The sequence below is a fragment of the Trachymyrmex cornetzi genome, unplaced genomic scaffold, assembly GCF_001594075.2.
Source record: "Trachymyrmex cornetzi isolate Tcor2-1 unplaced genomic scaffold, Tcor1.1 scaffold4, whole genome shotgun sequence".
In the NCBI taxonomy this organism is placed as follows: Eukaryota; Metazoa; Arthropoda; class Insecta; order Hymenoptera; family Formicidae; genus Trachymyrmex; species Trachymyrmex cornetzi.
Genome location: NW_017298743.1, coordinates 1,137,322 through 1,152,353, shown reverse-complemented (window position 1 = coordinate 1,152,353; position 15,032 = coordinate 1,137,322). Strand labels below are relative to the sequence as shown.

Below are 15,032 nucleotides of genomic sequence, written 5' to 3'. Positions count from 1 at the left end.
TGACTTCTATAAACAGCAGGATGTTTCGCAATAAGAGAACTTTGTAGGGGACTATCGAAAGAACGAACATATGTAGTTAAACGAAGTCATTATTCCTTAGCTCTAATAACTTTCATTATTGTTTTGAACACGTGTCTTAAAAAAATATTACCTTTTATATCATTTTAAAACAATTATTAACAATTGTATTATAGATACATTTTTATAATTATAGAAGCACATAATTTTAAATTTGTTAAAATTTATTTAATATGACTATTTACCACAGGCACTTTTAATTAAATTTCTAATAATTGTAATAAGAACATTGATGCAAAGAATAATTAAGTATCATTAATACTTTTTTAGAGAAAACGTTATTAATCGTTTTCGTCAAGCTGATTCACGTTCGACACACATACTTTAGCAAAGTAAGCTGAGGAGGGCGAAACAATTCCCACTTCGAGAGTTCCTAGCAGCACCCGGCGCAAACGAGCCTAATCAGACCAGAAGCAAACCAGATCACTACTCTCGGAAAGGAATTTCTATCCCCCGACGATGCAAGGCCCCGAGAGGAGAATAAAGGCCACCCAAATCCACCCGTTTCGGTAATTTATTAAAATCCTCGTCGCTCACATCGTACCGCAGAGTTCTTCAACGCGCAAGAGCTACGGAGTGCTCCGATCCGAGACCTTTTATACCCCGGCCAGCTGGCTCAGCACGACAAAAATTCTTTCAATTACAGAAAAGCGAGCTCTCCTTAACTCCACCGGCATCGATATTCATAGCGAAGCGTGTTACGTAAAAGTTACGGCCTCGCCAGAAGAGGAGAGGATGCGAGCCGCTTATAGCCTGCGAGGGTAAGGGAGGAGGCAGAGAAATGGCACGAGGGAAAGCTGGAAAAGAAGAATTGGTCGGCAAGGGGAATGCCAAGCTGCCTGATTGGGAAGGACAGCCTATCCGCAATTTGCGATCTGTAAAACTGGAGCGGGAAGTGAGAACTCGGTTGTCTTTCATCGATGCTCGTCTCTTCCCTCTCCCGCTATTCTGTCTTTCTTTTTTTAATCCCCGTTCTCACCCTTCCCATCCATTCGTTTATTCATCCTTCGCGCCCGTTCATCCCTCGCAACCCCTTTTTGCATTTCAAGGAACGCGGATACTCCCGCTCTGGAGATCTTTTGGATTCTCCGAGCGTTTGGATATTAACTGTAGATAAACGGAGTGAGGAATCTAATGAAATATCGAACGTCATTCGCGATAAAAGTTTGTTTTAATTTTGAAATGCCGTCCACGCGACGGCAAATTATTGAATACACGAGCGAATGGGCATCGCTCGTTTGTTAGTATCAGGAATAATTCGGAATTTTTATTCGAAAAAGGTGAAGGGTGAAGCTTCGTAATGGAAAAGTAGCGACGATATAAATATCGCACTAACTTATTCGAGGAATACAATATATAATTTTAAACTTGTTATTTCTAACGATAAAACGATATATTTATACCTATATTTGTTTCGAAAGAACTATTTCAAAATAACTGTACGGCAATCTATACGTGATCCCTCTGTGCGCAATATGAGATCATCAGATAAACAGCGTTATCTTATAAGCAATAACGACAATAACTGTGGCAAAATAAAGATTAATAAAAATAATCTAAGCGAGAAAGTGATGTCATTTACGAAAAGAAAAAATTTGCTATGAACGCTAATTCTATGCCATAACGATAAACTTATTTGCACATATAGGGATCGCAAATTATTTATAGACGTAACAAATATTTATACTTTTTTATACTTGCTAGAAAAATTATTTGCAACAAATGCAAAATATTTGTCAAATATGCAAATTTGTTTGCTATAAACAGCAAATTTAATAATTATAAATTTTGTATTCCTTTTAAATTTATAACAAATTTGTTCTCTCTGTGTTGATGCACGAACGAGCTAGAAAGTTCTGGACGCACACATACGCACGCGTGTAGATTGTAAAAGAGGATGTTACGTTAGTGTGTGTACGCATACACGACTACATACGCAAAACTTACGTTACACATGCGACACCGTACATCTGCTCGGTCGTTGCTTGTATAAATAAAGATTCGCTTATCGGTAAGCTGGCGCGTACATAACAGGATATTTTGGAAGCCTTCTATATTACTTCTTGTATACTCATATTATATGTATATGTATATGAATGTCTATACTCAGGTTACGAAAACAATGATTAAAACCTATAATGTAATGCTTATTACTTGGAAAAGTAGTATTAACAATTAGTCGTAATAATAGTCCGAGAACTATTTGGATTTCTTATAAATCTTGGATGAGTGTTATAAGTTTCGGTATATTAAAGTCTTTGTACGATCCTTTGAGCCATTTTATTCTTATTTTAAATGTGAAGGAAGGAAGTGTCGATTGAATCGAACATCAACGAACTTTGAGATCTTACGACTTTATGAAGTTGACTTGATCGTTTTGGGATCGAGTTTTGGGTAACCATTGACTTTTGCTGACCGTCCTACGATTCGACCGCGATTTCCTTACTTCCATTGTGTCACACTTGAAGCAATCTTGATAGACTCAGTAACTCCGTAGAATCTCGCTAGCTTTCCAAGTAATGGGTTAGGTTAATGTCGACAATTGTCCCGTTGAGTCAATTATTTGCAATCTCTATGCAGAACTTCAAGGCGATTCTGTACTTAACTTATTAACCGGACGGAAAGTTTAAGCAGAAGTTAAGATTCTATGCCATGTCAAATGAGACATTACGTCAATGTAACGAGAATTTTTATCTGTAGGAAACTGATAATCCGTTTTCATACAGAATTAATATTTTTTATCATTAAAAAATATAAAATTTTACACATCTATTGCTGTAAAATTGATTAATTAAAAACCTAGATTTTCATCAGAAGGCATTGATAGTTGAAATTTTTTATATGCGCATTTATCGAAAAACTACATCAATAAATCTGAACAATTCAATCTAGCCAAAAAGTTCTGACAATATTTTATCTGATAATATTTTAACATTTCCACGAGAATAAACGATATAAATAAAAAAAAAAGTTATAAAGTCAAAAGTGTATTGAAGGTAAATAGAAATTCCCATGTTCAGTCGAGCACCGAATAACGCAGTTATCATTGCAGTTTCAGCAAATGTGCTAGTTTTTCAAAATAGATTTTCAATTGCGAGAACGGGCATAACACCTGTGATACCCGCACAGTATCTAACAACTGAGTCGAAGTTGTTCCGATATGAACAGTCGGAAGCCAAGTTTGCGTTCGAACCACGGCCGCGATCGAAGTACTGCGGCCTGACACTGTTTATAATTTAAGGAGTTCTTGAGAGTCGAGAGTCGGCTGCGAGGGTTCAGAGTGACGCGGTAGCCTAAGAACGTCGTGAGGGACGATATGGTTCTACTGCGGTTACCGGGTGTAAGGATCGGTAGGCAGGAGAAGACGGAGAGAAGCACGAAGTCGAAGTGTCGAGGTGTCTACGTGCCTCGCCATTGAGACTTTGATATCTTCGTGACTTCGTTACGAGAGAATGTAATTGCCGCGACACTTTCACGTGCTCCAATTCGTTGGAACATTGCTCGTATGTGGAAAATTGCGTAATTGTGAAGAATGGGGATACTTTAATTTTCAAAACTATAATAATTTGAAATCTTTGGCCAACAATAATTTATTCCGTAACTGGAACTTATATGATGAGTAACCCTGGGAAATGTTTTTAATTTTTTAGTTTCTTAATTTTTCTTAATTTTAAATAATAATGATTTGAATTATGTTTCACAATTTTACTTTTCACAGTTTTGTTTTTTAACCCTCGAACCACACACTTATTTTCGGTACCTTTGGACAACACACATGGAACATTCGTGTCCGACTAGATTTTAAGACTTAAAGTGCTCGAAAAATTTAGTAAAAATTCACACATATTCTTTAAGGTCTCTACTAAATTATCCTGCTATGCAAACATTGGAAAAAAATGTTTAGAAAAATTATGGAAATTACTGTCTGCACCAGAAAAAGAAAATAATTCAGTTTTAAAAATTGTAACTTTGATTTTTGAAGAAAAAAGCAGTTTTTGATTTTATTAAAGTACAAAAATGATTATTTTTAATGCATGGACACGAAAGACCCAGTGTGTGGTTCGAGGGTTAGTGGTATATTTATACCAAGTTCAAGTACTGCAATTTTTTAATATTAGTTGAAAATTTCAAAACTTCTTTTAAAACTAATATAATAAAAAATTTTTTGTTGCCGTTCCTGGATTAATTAAAATAAATAAACAATCACAAGTTGAAATATAAACAGATATAAATAATATTAAAAATAACTGTTCACCATTTTTAACTTATAATATATAATACTGTTAATTTTTACTTAAATTTTTGCTCTTTCAGATAAGCTTTCGTGTATATATATAAGTAATTATATCTTTTTATTCACATTAAGCAATGAGACTGAAAGATATAAGTGTGTTTATATAAATTATTCGAGAATAAATGCTAATGTGTGCATTTATTTATAAATATGGTATATATAATTAAATATAAAGTATTTAAACTTATTTAGCAAATTATTTCGAGATCGGAGTTCGTATTTTAGAATTGAGGTAACAGAAAATAGAAATAAAAAAATACTTAATAGTTATTAAAAAATTATATTAAATAATTAAATCTGTATTGATTTAACACAATATTAAAAATTCACAATCTCTTAACAACGATAATACGCTTTTTTAGGTTTGACCTGGACGTAATAAAATGTCGCGACCTGTATTCATTTTGATATATCTCAGCTAAACTCGGCAGGATTAATACGGTACATGCATTTTAATATTAGCTCGATAGTCGATCCTTCGGATGGGGAAACACGATTTTACTCCTTGGGTCATCGGGAATAGGAAACCGAAAATAAAACTCGATAAACGGTTTCGTGTTACGCGGCTCCCTTGGTATTAAACCTGCTTATCCACATTTATAATTAATTATCTCAGCTAATGTCGGACGCATATAAAGTTTGCCTTTTGCTCTTCAAGGTGTATGTATATGAAGATTAGTATAAAAAATTAGAACAATTAAAACGGCGACAAGAAACGTAATCTCTCAAATACAAGGATAGCAATACGAGTGTCAGTATTTTTGAGACATTATTCAAAAATAATAGATTATATATATATATCTAGAATACATTTTTACTAAAAAAGAATTTGTGGCTTTATTTACAGATTCAAAAAGAAAGGAATAAAAAAGCATTTTTTTGCGAATTGATTCGCAAAGATGATTTGCAAAATACATATATCATATAGGCACACATACGTTACGAGTTATATTATACTCTTTGCGGAAACGAAACCGTGGAAAAAGCCGCTTTAAAGGCCATAAAACATTTGTTTCCACCGTCACTGCTTGCCAAGGTGGTATATTGCGTTCGTCCGCGCGAACGCGGGATTTTGAATTGAATTTGAAATCAGGGGGTCCGATTTTATGGCAGTCGGGTGTCAAATGTCGAAGTGTCGCGCCTGGTGCCGGCTTATCGCCGGAAACCTCTAAGATTCCGGAACGAAAGCTCCAAAAAGGCGTTATCGGTTTACTTCGCAGGTCGCGATACAGGATGCAGAAGACCGTTCAATTCCGTTTTCGATTTGGATTTCGCGTGAAAAAGTACGGAAAAGAGGCATAAAAGGGCACAGAGGTCACTGTTTCGTTTTATTGGCTCTACTCTACTCTGATGATCACTCGAAACGATCGGGTCATACTTATAGCTCAGAAGTTCAAAGCTTTCTTCTTCCAACTTGTTGCAGATGTTTTCCGCGAGATCCCGAAATTCTCTTCCTATTATTAGCAATATTCATTTTTTTATTGCGATTTTTTTTATTTCAATGTTCACTGACCATTATTAACTGAGAATATGACGTCAAAAGTGAGAAAATAAAGAGTAAAAATTTTTGCAAATGATTTAAACAGAAATATTTTTTTGATAAAACATTTGCAATCGATAATTGCAATCGAGAATTTTTATCGTTTTTGACGTCACAATCTGGGATATAATAATAGTGATAAGTGAATAGAAGCCTATAAATTCGTATTTTGATTAATTTCATATTGAAAGAAAATAAAATCAAAATTGATTTCATTTTTTCTACATACACTGTTAAAAAAAACAGAAATTTGCTTCCATTACATGTAATGGAAGCAAATTTCAAACAGGTACATTAAAAATATTTAATGTTGTCAATGAAAATAAAGTTATAACTTGAATTTAACGTTTACATTAAATTTCATGCATATCTACATAAAATTTAATGAAAAATGTACTGAACTTCGTAAAATTTTATGAAAAGTACACTAAATTTCATGTACACGTACACAAATATACATTTCAGTTACAGATACATTAAATTTAATTTGGCGCACAGTTGGAAAAAATGTGTTAAATTTAACATAAATCGCATGTCCCAAACGGTCCACTCCAATTTTTTAGTTAATTTTACACAAGATGTTAGAAGGTAACACAAATATTATGTAAGAGAATAAATACAAAGAAAGATAACATCGACAGTTTGTAAACAAACCGTGAAAGCATATTTTTTGTCAGAAAATTAACATTTATGATATGTTAAATTAACACGGATTTTACTTAGAATTTACGTTTTAAAACACATTATTTTTATATTACTTGTTTATTTACTCATAAATTGTGTCATTTTGACACTAAAAAACATTAAATATCAATTTCACAAAAAATGTTTAAATAACATAATCACATTATGTTAAATTAACACTCGAATATGTTAAAAAATTCAATACAAACTGTTAACACAAACGTGAATGGACCGTTTCCAACACAAATACACAAATTTTTTTACTGTGTGCCATAAAATTGAATTTAATTTATGTAACTTAAAAGTACATTAAATTTCATGACATTTTTAACAGTGTATATAAAACAGTCTTTCAATATATATATGCAAATTTTATATATTAAGTTTTTTCATCTTATTATTATATTTAAATAAAGCAGATATAATGTTACTTTAAAGATCTTTTCTACAATGATATTTGTAAGATAAGCGGACGTTATATTAATATAGCATTGATAACGCATTGCAATCCACAGTGTCGGCAATATAATTATATCGATGTTTGCAATAATTCGTGTTAATATTAATTTGCACACGCGACATTAATATGTCGAAATGTTGCGAAATATAGATATGCGGTATGTATGTTAAATAAATAAATGTTGTATAAGATTAGCATGGATCGTTAATATCTGGGACAAACAATATCAGATTGTAGAAATTTGCTATAGTAACAGATATTCCTTTTAGGATTCTTCACGATAACGCGCGTCATGTGCCACATTGACAACAAATGTTATTAACAAAAAGAGTGTTACAATGTGGTGCGGATTAACGTCTTGAACCTTATCACATATAAACAGCTGCGGCTATATTTAGTGATATTATATGGATGAATGTTATCGTATTTCGTCATCATTCGATAAAAACGCCTGTTTCATTGTTTGAATTAGCAAATTCAGTTTTATTGTCGTGTCTCTAAACAACCACTACTCGTATATTTCTGTGGCTAGTAAATATGTTTCACTCTATGTTTTCATGTAAATGTTTCAAATACAATGCTCTCTCTCAAAGAGCATTTCAATATACTATTCAGTCAATATATCACAATATTGTCAATGGCTGAATTAGGTCTGATTGAATAATTCATCGCGAGTATTTCATTTATTTAATTTTTTTATATTTAAATGTATATATATATGTACTCTTCACAATTATATTTAATATCGATTCATCGTAACGACTACTAAATAAATACTTAATTTTATATAAAATTAATGTACACATAAAAAAGAAAGAGAAAGAAAAACAGATAAAAAAATCATTTTAGGATAGAATAGTAAATAAAAACAGAATCAAGTATAGAACTAATATTTATAATCGATTATAATGATTAGATTAGAAAAACAATCATTTAATGTTTCCCAACAACGTACACAGATGATACAGTGTAACAATGCGTCTTACACACAGTGTAATACTGTATCTTACACACAAAGTATTCCAACTATGACGTAGTGTTACGCTGATCGATATTATAACGAGCGCGTAAAATTTGTCAATGTTATCAACTTTTCAAAAAGTTATTTGATAGCCGTACTTATTTTGTAATAAAATCAAAAATCGCCAATTCTGAAAAAATTATAACTTAAGTCTAAATAAAAATCGTAAATCTATTATTGATACGCTAAATATAATTGTAAGAATAAGAATGGAAGACTACAATGCATTCTGGTGTTACACTACCATGAAACTAAACTGCGTTTCAACGAGTATCTTACACAGTGGAACACGGTGTAATGTCTCTGTGTCCTAGCTGGAAAACAGCCATTATGACTCTGTAAAGTCCAAGGCGTGTTAAAAAAGCAATAAAAAATAAATATTAATAAATTAAGATCGTCTTCAGGGATTAATTCCTTACCTGATCGTTGTCTTGTTGATCTTGGCCGTAAGTGGGAGTATCACCATTAGGAGTGGTGGCGGCGGAGGGTCGCTGTGACGTTGACAAGTTGATCGCGCCGTCTCCGTCTGTATCATGATCCATTATGCCATCGTCCTGAAATCACGATCATCGTTACGTCAGTAGGTACATTCTTATGCACCGAACTCGATTACACAAATAAAGCGCGCTTTTGGGGAACATTGCTGTATTAGTATCTTTCTATCATCACAATTTAATTTATTATAATAATAATATAGCAATATCTGTAATAACCATAGCAAGAGATGATGACTCATCGAATTGATGTCAACATCGATATAATAAGAGATTAACGCATCAACACATTTTTAACTCGATACTTGTTATAAGTTACTTTTTTCAGTAAACAACGCGTAATGATGATGAGCTACTCTTTAAAAATAACTTTCCCAACCTTGGCGTGTAGTCACTTATTCAACATATTACCAAATCGTTATTATAAAAATGGCAAAACTAATGGCGTAACTTATTTCCTACTCCTGCAGAATAATACACAAATACAAATTTAACATAAAATCTCTAGTCGTACATAAATATGTATGGTAGGAGATAAAAAAATATCAGAAATATAAATAGAAAAAGCGCTGTACAATAAACACGCAACAATTAAATGTGGTATTTTAGGAGTATTAGGTCATGATCCCGGAATCGTGACGAAATCTCGAAACGTGCAATCTTATCCGACATTGCCCTCGCGTGCGCTATGATTTTAAATCGAAGTCTGACGCACGTGATTCCACCTACCCGATGCAAGAGAAACAATGTTTCGCGATTGCGAAGCTAATAATACATACTTTCCCGGAAATACGTAACATCGTGCTAAGATTCTGCTAAATTCACGCCAAGACTCTGCTTCCCATCATAAGCGGTGTATAATACACAATACCTATGTAGTTATCGTAAATATTTCGCAGCATCGCGCTACGCTTCAGCCATGTATAAATAATTCGTAAATTCCGACGTAATACCATACGCGAGCGTGTACTGCAGAGCGTGTATATATTGATGAAAATTTAAAGTAGAAAATTAAACAATAAGGTATGTGTGCATTCTGAATAGCTAATTTATTGCAAAGTTAAATGAAAATTATGCGTTTAAAGCATATAAGAAACAAATAAATGTAGGATATAAATGTTCCATAAATTGTTGCATTACGTTCGCGTCTGAGTGCAAAATGGATTCCGAATTAAATCATCATTAACATATTAATTATTCGAGAAAAATTAGTTTTTCTTAAATATCCCTCGCAATATCCCTCGATCATGCATCCGGCTAAATCAGAAACCGTCATTTTCTCCAGAAAGGAATAATTACGCGCGACATGCAACCCGTTAATTAAACATCAGCCAGTTATTTCAAATTCCATGGCTAGAAGAGGTGCGTACGGAGAGTATCTCGCGCGTAAAACACAAAAAAAAATTACAATCAAGCGTCGTATAATTAATGTTCACTTCACATTATCGATTATTCACGACGACAGTCGCGATTAATATTACGTCACGCCTTAAGTCACCTAAGACGATCGCTTAATTAATTCTTAATTAATGTACGCGTCGTCGAGATTCAATCAAAATTCCTTACATCTGTTTCGGTTTGCTGGTGGGCGCGTTGCAATCCATGGGAAGTAACGGAATTAATACTATCCGATGAGAAGAAAGTTCCGCTGTTTCCGGCTTCGCCGGCAAGACACCGCTACGATAGGATTCACACGACGAGTGGCATTTCCGGTCTCGAAAGCGCAACGACGTGGCGCAAACACTCCGCGCCTACGTTCACTCCATACATCCGGTATGCACACGCGGAAGTCACCTCCGCGCGGGATATTGTGTCTCACGAAAGCACCGATTGTACACGTTCCTTGCACTGCATCCAGAAAGCGGCACTTTGAACCTCCTCCGCGAAACTCGGTCGCCAGTCACTCGCGCGGTGGTAGGGGAGGGAAGACGGGAACGAGGGGATGAGACGAGAGCGCAACCCTTGACAAACCGAACGCGACGGTAAAAACAGAGGGAATCAAAATGACGAAAAAAAAATGGACGAAAGAAGGGAAGGAGGAAAAACGCGCGCTCGGCTCCGCGAAGAAGACGAAAAGCTCAACGTTAACGCGCCGATCCGAGTAGACTGAGGACTAAACACTAAAAGCGGCACAGGCATACCAAGCAGCTCGACCGGCGGGGCTGTTGCTTATTGTGTAAATATAAACAAATATAGTTGAAACCAGCCAACAGGCCTGCTTTCAGCTCCCCCACCCCTCATCACCCCGCTGCCTCACAGTCCTCCGCTCAATGTGCGTACCCTACCCTTCTTCTCCTCCACGTCCCCATACCCCTCCCCGTGTTCCCGCGCCCCCTCTACGCGGCACATCCAAAGACTTTCCCCCCTCGTCCCGCTTAGACACCATCCCTTCGCCACGTCCCTGACCCCACTGCTACCAGACTACATCATACACGGCACATCGTGGTCTGACTCGCCTTACCATATGTTCGTTTCTCCTTCTCACTCTCATTCTCTTTCTCTCTCTTTCTCTCTCTCTCTCTCTCTTTCTGTGCTCGCGCACCACACATCGCCGACTCGTCACACACTGTCGCTGAAGTCGGTGGATTACGTGCCAGCGAGGCCCTAAGAGATCTTCCAAGTTCCTCTTCTTTTTTTTTTGTCGGACGCCTCCATGGGTCGCAGAGAAAGGAAGCGGCCAAAGTGCGTCTTTCGTGGATATTTCTGACGTGCGTGTTGTGGGAATAGCTATGATTATTCGGGACTAGTTTACGTGCTATAGTTCTACTATTAATCAATTGGTAATTGTATGAAGAAGGAATATAAAATTTTTTCCAAGCTCTTGGTATATACATTTTAACGAGTTGGCATGATGTAATTGGTGGTATTACCAAATATTTTAGAGAAAAATTGTTTTGAATTTGCGCTGTAAAGAAATTACAAAATTAAATAAAAAATACATAAGTAGTTGTTTCGAGTTATATTTGATATCCATACAACGAGTATTAAATTTACTCCGGTTGTTTCTGCAGATATATATAAAATACGAAAAGATATCGCATTTATTTTAAATAGAAATTTTCATTGTTCGTACACTGTCTAAAAATTTCATGAACTTTACAAAAATGTACATTTGTTATACGTCCACAAGATATTCTTTCGACTGGAATTTCGCCGAGTATTTATAATTTATATTTTAAAATAGCGTCGAGCCATCAAGTTGGTTTGCTAACAAATTTCTGCCGAGTAAATATTGAAACTTCTCTTTTAGAAATTGTGTATCGCTTTGGGGTAAAAACCATACTTTGATATCTCTCTCTATTTATTATATCATATATTTATCTATATTCTCGAGACATAATCTTGAGTTACAAACTGTATAAACAGTTAGCACGTAGCGAATAACTTTTGAACGCACTCTTCAACGTATTGACGACACATCATATGCATCATTGAAGACTGACCCTCTTAACTCACTCCACGATAAGCACCTCACGACTTCACTCCGCATTTCGTGAAAAGAAACGAAGTGGATGGTGCAGGTATGGAAATCCTATTCTTCGGTGAGCTAAGTATATATATATATATATATGCGTGCAAGAGGCGGTACGCATAAGCGATAAATACGCGTGTACACACGTGTTGCCTGGCGCAACTTGAACCACCGGCTTCGAGTTTGTACAGGCAAACCGGAAATGGGGGACAAAATGTTCCTCGAAACGTGCGTCTTCAAAATATTCCTTTCACTCGTTGCCTCAGCTCCTCGACAATTGCACAATATAGAGCGATACTGTACTTCTCCGCTGTGAGATCCCGAAGACAAAAACACACGCTCTCGAATTTCGAATTATACCACTCATTTCGTATTTGTATGTACATACAAGCTTATTGTTACACGGTGACACAATAACTGCAAGGGATGAAGCTTCGGTTATAGCAAACCTATTTTGCAATTAATGTGTGATGTATTAAACAATATTTATCTATAACAGTTTCAATTATATAGCATATTGAATAAATTAAGACAACTGAATAATTTTTAAACTATTAAAAAAAATAAAAATGAAATTTATAAAATTTATAGAAATATTAGAAATTTGAATCTTATCAGATCGATTTGAATCTCATTTCATTTATAAATCTTATATCTTATCAATAATGTGTATTATATATTATATGTACATAATTGTCATAAATCACTCACATCGTAATGAATACGATATACTAAATTAGGAGAAGTTTAAAGGTATAAATTATTATTGAAGTGGAAATTTTATATTGACGATATGAAGAACCTAATACGTTAATATATACGTTTATATTTATAAAATAATACAAAACTAAAATATATACGAATATTACTTTATTAAGAATCGTAAATATGCAAACCGCTCGAACTCTCCAAAAACTAAATTGAACACTCTAAGATGCCTTCCATTAAACTCATCAATATTTTGCTGAAAAATTTAATAGAAACCTATATTTCACAGAACACTTGAATAAATAACATAAAGCTAAAGTCGAAGTCGGGACGACTAACCTGCATAAATTTCCGTCGAAAATCCGGCGTTCGCCGTAACGCGGAATTTTCACTGCATTTTCCGCAGCGGTGCTTCAAGCCTTCGACTCGCACATTCTACACGCGTGGTTTTAGAGAGAGAAAGACCGCGTAATATAAAAATAAATTCTGCAAAAATGCTAGACGGATGGTTTAACGGTGCAAACGGATATAGCCGGTATTACACGCCTCGGTACATAAAGTTCTTATTAAGCGGACCGTATAAGGATTTAACAATGAGAATGCTAACACAATCGTGCCTTTTTCCACGAGCAGTGGCATCGAAGAAAGTTTGTGAGCGACTTTATTAGACCCGCGACCCAACTATCAGAAGCATTCGAAGCGATTCACGGCTTTAGTCAACCATTGTCGAAAAACTAGGTTGCCCATGACGGCACCATAAGGGGGAACCATGTCCCATCGTCTCGGTCCTATGACAACAAAACTGGAGGCAAAAATAGACGCAGCCGGCTCAGTCAGCTTATATACGTCGTATATATACTAAATATGTATTTATTAAGTAAACAACGGTGAGTCCGGGTTCCCGCCTAGTTTCCTATTTCAATGTGGATAATGCGTTCGGGAATTTTGGGGGCTTGCTTGCGCCACTGCTCATAGGCGTGGCTACAGATCATATTTCGAACGAGTGAGGCGTGAATGAATACTTCCTGAGCTAAAAAATTACATACGTAATTACTTTGCTGAAACGATGAGAGTTATATGAGAAACACGAATGAAGTAGTTTTCGTTGAGATCACACGGATTCTCTGCAAGTATTCTTATAGTTTTTGTTAGGAAGTTAAGTTCATGTATAAATAAATTTAAATAAATTTCAAATCCTAAGTTTGTAAAGTTTCGAGATCGGAAATTACTCTGGTTTAATTTAATTTTATCTATCAAAGAAAACAAACAATATAGAAATATTACATTACATATAATTGTATAAAACAAGGCTTGTAGAAATTATTATGATGATAAATTTCAACTTTCTCAATATCACAAGTCAAACATTTCATAAAGCTGTAAAAATTCTTTTATTAATGCAAAAAGAATTAATTATAATTGTAAATATATAAATATACAAATATACAAGTATATTAGAATAAATATCGAAATAAATATGAGTATTATCGAAAAAATTATTTTAATAAATAAATATTAATTAGACTGATCTTTTTACTTCAACATTCTTCTTCCTCTGTTTCATTTTAATTATGTAAATACAAATCGACTAAAATAATTATCCGAACTTTAGTGAAGATATCGGAATGTACAATTTATTTGGCTGGTGCTGCCAATATACAGCATACTGAAAACAAAAATTTATTAAATCTTACTATAACATATTTTTTTGAATAGTAAACATTTACTGACAAATACAATTACTCCCGTTAAATAAATATTTATTCAATAAAAAATGATAGTTAAATCAAATTAATACTTTTTGTATAAAATCAATGTATATTTACATTTAGTAAATATTTACTCAGAACTATTCAAATAAATATTTATCAAAATTTAATATTTTTTGTAGTGCACGTATCGTTAATTTGCACTTTATCCGATGAATGAAAATGAAACGTGATATTAAACAGAGAATAATATTGCAACTCGTTATTAAGTATCATAAAGCAGCAAAATGATATACAAACGGCAGCAGGCGACCGATTAACCAATCCAGTCGCGGGGAGGATAATCGTTAAAAGTCGAAGCAAGAAGAGATAACGAGAGCTCATATATCCCTATCAAACCGGAAAGGGCGACAAGGCAAACGCACGTCTTCCCACGTGCTTACGGGGGGCCGTTTGAAGTCCTTTCGGCATATATACACATACGCATACACATCGAGGGTCCGGTTCGTCCCTACTAAATAATAAACGAGAGGATTTACCCCCGTCAGGTTCGCGCGACGGTACATAAAAAT

At 34.6% G+C, this 15,032-nt stretch overlaps 1 protein-coding gene across 12 annotated transcripts in view; it reads right to left on the bottom strand.

Moving 5' to 3' along the window:
- The window catches only part of FoxP (forkhead box transcription factor P), a 301,004-nt gene that overhangs the window by 95,549 nt on the left and 190,423 nt on the right, over positions 1-15,032 (bottom strand). For 11 of the 12 annotated variants that reach the window (XM_018512303.1, XM_018512304.1, XM_018512300.1 and 8 more), the window contains one exon: positions 8,497-8,631. In XM_018512303.1, coding sequence (XP_018367805.1) covers positions 8,497-8,631 — 135 coding nt within the window. Of the gene's footprint in view, positions 1-8,496; positions 8,632-10,137; positions 10,179-15,032 lie in introns of those variants that run through there. The other variant, XM_018512311.1, reaches the window with a different exon arrangement.